The sequence below is a fragment of the Mauremys reevesii genome, linkage group 13 (assembly GCF_016161935.1).
Source record: "Mauremys reevesii isolate NIE-2019 linkage group 13, ASM1616193v1, whole genome shotgun sequence".
In the NCBI taxonomy this organism is placed as follows: Eukaryota; Metazoa; Chordata; order Testudines; family Geoemydidae; genus Mauremys; species Mauremys reevesii.
The window spans coordinates 1,888,913-1,897,645 of NC_052635.1; the positions used below are offsets into that span (position 1 = coordinate 1,888,913).

At 44.2% G+C, this 8,733-nt stretch overlaps 1 protein-coding gene across 1 annotated transcript; it reads left to right on the forward strand.

The window, feature by feature from the left end:
- Window positions 1-7,466: 7,466 nt before the first annotated feature.
- Window positions 7,467-8,414, forward strand: LOC120380747 (olfactory receptor 6C65-like). Its single transcript, XM_039498677.1, has one exon. The coding sequence runs from the start codon at window positions 7,467-7,469 to the stop codon at window positions 8,412-8,414; it is 948 nt and encodes a 315-aa protein (XP_039354611.1).
- The last annotated feature ends 319 nt before the right edge of the window (window positions 8,415-8,733 follow it).

Below are 8,733 nucleotides of genomic sequence, written 5' to 3' on the forward strand. Positions count from 1 at the left end.
TCAGCTATTTTGAATATGCCTAGGCCTGGTACTGTTTCTCAAATGCGTACTTTTCTGGGCATGACTGGATACTGCAGACAGTGGATTTTAGGTTATGCAACAGTGATTAAACCCTTGCAGGATCTGACTAAGTCTGGTACCCCTGAGCCACTTCCTTGGCCTCCAGAGGCTGAAAGTGCTTTTGTTGCTATTAAACAGAGACTATCTACTGCTCCGGCCCTGGGACTTCCTGATTATACTAAACCATTTACTCTTTTCTGTCATGAGCGTAATGGGTTTGCTTTGGCTGTACTAACGCAAAAGCACGGAGACAAACACCGTCCAATTGCGTACTACAGTACTGCCCTGGACGCTGTGGCGGTAGGATTCCCCCCCTGTTTACGGGCTGTGGCGGCCGCGGCCCTTTCTGTTCAGTTATCTGAATGTCTGGTATTAGGCTCTCCTTTGACTGTGTGTGTTCCGCATGCTGTGGCTGCGCTTTTGTTGAAATCTAGGACGCAGCATTTATCCGCTTCTCGTCTTATCAAATATGAGCTAATTTTGCTTTCTTCCTCTCATATTACTTTGGCTCGTTGCCCCGTTCTAAATCCAGCTTCTTTGTTGCCTGGGCCTGAAGATGGAGACCCGCATGATTGTGTATTTGTAACGTCTGTTCTTACTCGTCCTAGGGATGATTTACTGGATGTGCCTTTGCAGAATCCTGATCTCCTTTACTTTGTGGATGGATCCTGTTTGCGAGATTCTAAGGGTAAATTAGTTGCTGGTTATGCTGTCTGTACTTCCTCTGTTGTTGTTGAAAGTGCTTTCCTTTCTTCAGTGTTTTCCTCTCAGGTAGCTGAACTTGTGGCTTTGACTCGAGCTTGTGTTCTGGCTAGAGATCAAATGGTCACTATCTATACGGATTCTCGTTATGCTTTTGGGGTGGTTAATGATTTTGGATTGCTTTGGAAATATCGAGGCTTCCTTACATCCACTGGTTCTCCTATTAAGAATGGTTTTTATGTTTCTGCTCTTTTGGATGCTCTTTTGTTGCCTAAAGCTATAGCTGTTGTTAAATGTACTGCTCACAGGACCCCTCATGATGAAGTTACCCGTGGAAATGCTCTGGCTGACTCTGCAGCTAGAACAGCGGCTCTTTCTGCACCTCAGGCTGAACATTCCTGTGTACTGATAGAGCAGCCTTCACTGGCCTCCTTTGACGATCTGGCTAAGATCCAGGAGGCAGCATCGAGGACTGAGAAGCACTCTTGGAGTGCTGCTGGCTGCATTTTACATTCTGATAATCTTTGGCGTGCCCCGGATGGTCGCCTGGTGGCACCGAAGATGTTATTGCCCTATCTTGCTCGCATATACCATGGAATGGCACACGTGAGCAAAGGGGGGATGGTTGTTGCAGTTGCCCGAGATTGGTTTGCACCCATTTTCCCTTCTGTTGCCCATTCCTACTGTCAACACTGTGTGATTTGTCAACAACACAACATTGGTAAAGCTGTTAAAGCTAAGCGAGCAGCCCACCCTCCTCCTTGGGGACCTTTTGTAAATATTCAGATTGATTTTATTCAAATGTCTAAATGTTGTGGTTATGAATATGTATTGGTTTTAGTTGATGTATTTACCAATTGGGTTGAAGCTTTTCCCTGCAGGAAGGCAGATGCCAGGACTGTTGTGAAACTTCTGCTTAAGGATTTTGTCCCTCGTTTTGGCATTCCTGTGAGTATCAACAGTGATCGTGGAACTCACTTTACTGGACAGATTGTAAAGGAGTTATGTGCAACTTTGCAGATCCAACACAACCTTCACTGCCCTCATCACCCACAATCTGCTGGGACAGTGGAACGCCAGAACGGGATTTTAAAAAATAAACTGGCCAAGATTTGTGCTGAAACAAACTTAAAGTGGCCAGATGCCCTTCCATTGGCACTGATGAGCATGAGAGCCATTCCCAATCGAAATACTGGACTCAGCCCTCATGAGATTTTGACAGGACGCCCAATGCGACTACCAACTGCACCCCCACTGACCTTAGCTCAGATGGACATTCATTTGATGGATGACATAATGCTTAAGTATTGTCAGGCACTAATGAAATGTGTTAAGTCTTTTTATACACAGGTGAAGGAAGCCTTACCGAAGGATCCTGTGCAACCTTGCCACTCGTTGGAACCGGGAGACTGGGTCTACATAAAGGTCCATCAACGAAAGACTGCCCTGGCTCCACGCTGGAAAGGCCCTTTCCAAGTCCTGTTGACTACCAACACTGCTGTGAAGTGTCAAGGACTACCTGCCTGGACCCATGCATCGCACTGCAAAAAGACTCCTCCACCTCGGGAGGACACTCCTACTGATGATCAACGTACTCCTTCTTCTAGCCCTGCTGTGCCTGTTGGACAGCGGAAGAAGAGGACAAGGTGACGTGCTAGAAACCTCTCCCTTATCCTCTAACAGATCTACTGTGCCTTTGGATTTTTCTAACGGAATTCCAACATTACAACCCTCTTCCCCTTATCGTGCTAGACCACAATTGCTTTTGGGGAAGAAAAGAAGATACATTCGTTCTGCAAACACCTCCAGAGTCCAGGGATTCCTGACTAAAAGAGACATTATGAACTGGCCCTGGTGGAAGAAACGCAGCATCATTTATTGGCAAGGAGGGAACTGTGGGGTGCGTGCTTGGGAATGTGGGGTTGAATGGTGGCTTGGATTTCTTCCAGGGGCAGGGCTCTGTGCTTATGGACAAGTACCCTGGGGATGTACTGCCCTCCCTAATTGGCTTTCAGATAATGACTACCAAAAGCACCTTGCTACCACAAAGGTTACCCCCACTAGCCCCTCAACCCTGGCCATCACTTCTGTAATTTATCCAGATGTAAACGACATTGTATATTCTAATGAGATTCGTTGGCCCAGACCTTCCCATCTTAGTGATTTATTAGAATATTGCTCAGAAAGCCTATTTTTTAGAGTTCACCAAACTTCATATGAGAGAACCATTGAGTGGAAAACAAATGGATCAGTGGAAATAGGGATCCATAATATTACTGCACATCAGCCCCAAGATTTTATAAATGAAATTGATGGGTTCCATAGTGAAGTAGATATGATGGTTATTCCTGGAATTTGTGCTATGTTACCTGAAAGAGGCCCTTATTGTTATTTGGTTACTCAATTAGTGAATAATCAAACGACTACCCAAAGAGTTTGTTCTGCTACTGGAAATTTTACCTGTATTGAGACCATTCCGGTGACTGATAATGTGACCTGTACTTTATTGCAATACACTCCCTCTTATGCTATTGATATTAATGCCTCTCAGAAATATATGAAGGTCTACAACCAGCAGATGTGGTAAAGACCTACGCTGAGGGGAAATGTGCCAGAATATCGGTGGACGGTACTTAACACTACACTAGGGACTGTGAAGTTTACATTGCCTTTATCTAGTTTTCAGATCACCTCTACATATCCAAATTGTTCACAAGGGGCTGCCATTAGATTAGCACAACAGAGGGCCTGGGTTATTTCCTCTAGAAAGAAGAGGGATCTAGCCGGATCCTTGTGGGATGGGGCCAATTCTGCAGCTGCTGTTTGGAATATTTTTAAGTCCCAGGAACATGATGAGAAATTGGGCCAATTAGAAAAGGCCACCGGCCTGATTTCTGGGGCACAGCTGACACAAGTGCAAACTGGGGTGGGTGAGTTACATGTCATTTCCGCTCTTAGTTCTATGACCCAGAATTTATTGAGAGAGATGGTACTGAATATCACTGAGGCTGCGAAGGCATTGCAGTGGGATCTAGCATGTTCGGAAATTCAGGATTTCCTGAATGACCAGCTGATGGCCATTCGGAATGATCTAGTGCACCAAGCTTGGCCCACTGCCCTTACAGACACGTCAGGAGTACCATCTGATCTGTGGCCATGGAGACATACTTGGAGACTTTCTGGATGGAAGTGTGGACGTTCACAGTGCTCCTTCCAAGCATATGGACCGGTTAAGGGGGTGTGGGCTCCCACATACCGAATCCTGCCGGGTCCATGGGGAGGATGCATGTGGGATTGGGTGATTCACCGAGATATCTGGGAAGTGAGGCCACCTGATTCTCCTAATCGATTTTTAGTTAGTGCTCCTGGGCTTACAGCTGATATTTGGATGGGGTTAGGGAATTTATGGACATTTTGGCCGTTAGAACCACCACAGCTTCAGTGTATACGGAAACTGGAGCCAGGGGAAGTTGTCACTGTTTATGACCATATTTGCTGGGAGGGTAGTGGTCAAGGAACTACCCTTACAGGACACCCACTTTTTCAGGCTAATGATAGCTGTGTGTACATTAATACCACCACGTTACAAGATATACATATTAATCTTACCACTGCTGCAGGCACTCATATCGTTTACTGGCCTGCAGATAGGATGTTACATGTAGCTCTTAGATTTCAGGTATATTTTAATTGGACTAGGATAGTACCTGATCGGTTTCAGAATTTGCATTCATTGTTGCCAGAGGTTCGCAGAATCTCTGCGTTGCAAGGACAAATTCACATGCTTCAGAATATATATCATGCTGAACAGAATGCCTTTCATACAGCTTATAGAGTATCTACTTTATGTACTAAGTTTGATATATTGTGCTTTGTTGCCAAAACTGTACGACAACCCCATTATTTTATTCCTATGGGGATGTTATTGTTTGTAGTGTTGTTAGTTGGTGTGGGATTATGTTGTTGTTGTTGTTGTTGTAATAGACGTAATGATGGTAATAATACTTTTCATGTTCATACTAATCATTCATTGTCATTACATCCCATGAAAACCCCTAAAGTTGCCATGTCTCCTGTAGACTCTGAGATCCATGATTTGATGCAAATTGAGATTTGAGGTATTTGTTGTACTAGAAGTACAAAAGGGGGGAGTGTGGAGGCCAAGAATAAATTAATAAAGGTTGGAAGGGATCTTAATGTATGTTAGCTAATTAGCAGAGGTTAAGATGTTACCCTGTATCTGGTGCAGAGTGAATTGTGTGAAAAGTCGTTACGACCTTGTGAATTGCAGTCTTGTTTTCTGTTCTAGTATTGCAGACAAATAAGATAGCGAATAGGCTTATGTATAAACAAATGCAAATGTTTACTTTTACTGTCTCCAGGTTTGCTAGCCACCGTCTGTTAAGAAGGTATAAAAATTATTATGATTGTTTACTAATTGAGAGAGATCTGTCTAGGACAAGGGGCAACCCAGTTCCTGACACTCTCTCCCTCTTGTGTTCACTAGAGTATTATAATAAAGTATTTGTTTTTGCTGCACCTAAACATAAAAGCGAGAACTGAGTTTTTCTTCGACAGAATATAAATCTTGTACTTACATTTCAGTGTACAGACGTATAAAGAAGTTACTGTCTGTATGAAATTTTAGTTTGTACTGACTTAGATTGTGCTTTTTTATCTAGCTGTTGTAAACCTAGGCAAATACCTCCTGGAAGACCTCTCTGTACCCCAGGGGTACGTGTACCCCTGGTTAAGAGCTACTTCCTTAAAATATTAAACCAAATTATATTATTTATACAGAGCCAAGACTATTCATATCACAAAACTATGACCTTGGAATTAGGCTTGGGAAGTATTGCTTCTACCTCTGTAAATGATAATAAACGTCATTTCCGTCATACACACACAAACCGACAAAAGAGTATTTCCATTGTAATGTGAACAATTTGTGTTTTAATGGTTGCAAATCTTTATCTTTTAAATCTCATTGCCTAATGTCATTTAATAATTGTTGTCTTTGTTGCTCTTATTGCTTCGCACACACCCCTATTTCTTGCAACTGTGAAAATTTAAGTTGATGTATATAGAGAAAAGTACTTAAAATGAACATTGATATTATCTGTGAAAACTATTAAAATGCTAACAGTTGAATTCTGCCACACCTGCTTCTAGTGCAGAGAACCAACATGTTGGAATATATTGGGGAAGAAAATAGACTAGTTAATCATACATGGCTTTAGAAATGGAGGTTCTTTTTCAGTGCAACTGCTGCTACTGCCAGGGGCGGCTCCAGGCAGCAGCACACTAAGCGTGTGCCTGGGGCGGCAAGCGACGGGGGGCGCTCTGCCGGTCGCTGCGAAGATGGCAGGCAGGTTGCCTTCATTGGCAGCCTGCGGAGGGTTCGCTGGCCCTGCGGCTTCGGTGGACCTCCAGCAGGCTGCTGAAGGCAGCCTGCCTACCATGCTTGGGGTGGCAAAATATCTAGAGCCGCCCCTGGCTACTGCAGGGCTAGTCTAGTGAATTCCACGATAACTTCCACATGAGCTGACTATGTCTTCATAGTGAGGCTCTGACCTCCACCAGATGCCTGTGTGCTCTGCCACAAAACTAATTCATACCAGTAATAACCATTATTAATAACAATGCTTGCATGGGCCATGAATGAGCCAGCCTTAATTGCAATGAGTAGTATCTTACTCTGCAGGTGGACCTACTGATTTCAGTGGGCCTGTATTACGAAACCCTCGAACGGACAGCTGAATTCTGAAATCTCACTCCCAAAGTCCATGCATTTTGCACATGAGTGGGAGGGATCACCGGACTGTTCTGTAGGGCTTCATGGTCCAAATCACAATTGAGCCTCAGGAGACTGGTCATGGAGCAAAGTTCTACTTAGCTGGAGTAAATTTGTCCCAATCTGCCCCATGAAAATGAGCCCTGCCTCATAGAGGCAATGGAGCCTGGATGGAAAGTCACTTTTACTCCCTAAAAAAACCCTGCCAGATGACAATGATTTTTATTTTGTCAAAAACATTCATAGAAATGTTTTGGACTTTCACTGAAAGCCCCAAACCCACAATTTACCCACCCCTGCACTCCCTGCCCCAATGTTTGTCAGCTCCGCTATTTCTTTCTTTTTAAATGTAAAGTTCAGTTTGTAAAATATGAATAAATTTCCACGTTTAGCTTTAATGCAAACCCACAATGTTCCGTATTTCAGGTCAATTTCCATGTAATAAAAAAAGACATTTTCTGGGGGTAAGAAAAAGCAAACAAACAATTGAGATGGAATTTCCCCCTTCAGTTCTACCCGTTTGCTTTCTTTTCAGAGAGAAAAGCGGTGCCATAAAGATCCTGCCTTAGTATCCCCAGAGATGCCGTAGTGCTCATTAGCCAATTGGTCTCAAGGAATTGCAGTACCAGTGAGAGAGGAAAAATAATCATGGGGATTGAAAATAAATAAATGGGAACTGGAAATAGTCATGCATGTGCCACTGGTATCAGTCACTACATGCAATCTCTATGCTCAGTTTCATTGCATGACATGGATTTCATAGATCTAAGACCAAGCATGGAAAGTTCGTTGTTATGTTACTAGAACTTATTACTTTTGAGACTAGTTCACTAGATGATCCATTGCTAGATATCGAACATCACATGAAATTTGTATCTTTGTTCAAACAGCAGGTAAGCGAGCAGCCACCATGGAGAACCAAACTGCAGTGACAGAGTTTATCCTTCTGGGCTTCACAGATGTTCGCTGGCTGCAGATCCTGCTCTTCGTTTTGTTACTTATCACCTACGTCTTGACCTTAGCTGGAAACATTCTCATTATCTCCATCACTCTGGTGGACCGGCGCCTCCAGACACCCATGTATTTTTTCCTCAGGAACTTCTCGCTTTTGGAGATTGGTTTCACCTCAGCGTCCATCCCAAAAGTTCTATTCAATGTGGCGTCGGGCTGCCAGTCCATATCTGTGGCTGGGTGCTTTGCACAATGTTTATTTTATCTCACTGTGGGCACTGCTGAGTTTTGCCTGCTGGCGGCCATGTCCTTCGATAGGTACGTGGCCATCTGCAAACCCCTGCACTACACGTCCATCATGACCGGTCACTTCTGTAACTGGCTGGTGCTGGCCTCTTGGCTTATTGGTTTCGGGTATGTGCTCGTCCCGCTTGTTCTATTGTTCCGGTTGCCATTCTGTGGCCCCAACATCATTAACCATTTCTTCTGTGACAGTGCTACATTGCTTAAACTTGCCTGCACAGACACCCGGCTCCTAGGGCTCCTGCATTTCCTCTTGGCCACAGGCAGCATATTGGGCACGTTAGCCGTCACTGTGTTCTCCTATTTCAAGATCATCTCCGTGGTGATGCGCATCCCCTCCACGGCCGAGAGGCTGAAAGCTTTCTCCACCTGCGCCTCTCACATCACCGTGGTCTCCATGGCGTACGGCAGCTGCATCTTCCTGTACGTGAAGCCCATGGGGAGCAGCAGGCTGGACCTCAGCAAGAATGTGGCTGTTCTCAACAGCATTGTGTCCCCTCTGCTCAACCCCTTCATCTACAGCCTGAGGAACAAACAGGTGAAAGAGGCCTTGAGGGAGGCTCTGAGGTGGATCACGGTATTTTCTAAGAACTCCAGATTTTGACATTAGGGTGACAAGTAGAAACAAGGTTGGAATCTAATAAAGGTACAGATCGATTTCAAATTGTGTAGCAACAAAACTCAGACCAATGAAGAGCTTAATGCCAAATTTTGTCACCATTCTTCATACTGATGGGTATATTATTTTGCAGGTAGGCCCACAATGGCTCTACTTAAAGGGTGAAGATGACCAGAATGGGAGGAAAGGTCTCTGAATCTGGCCCTCTATTGCTCTGGGTTTGCATCTTGCCTTTTTACAGTGCTTTTCAATAATCCACTATCTTTACCCTCCAGACAGCAAATCAGCTTTTCTCAAACCATAT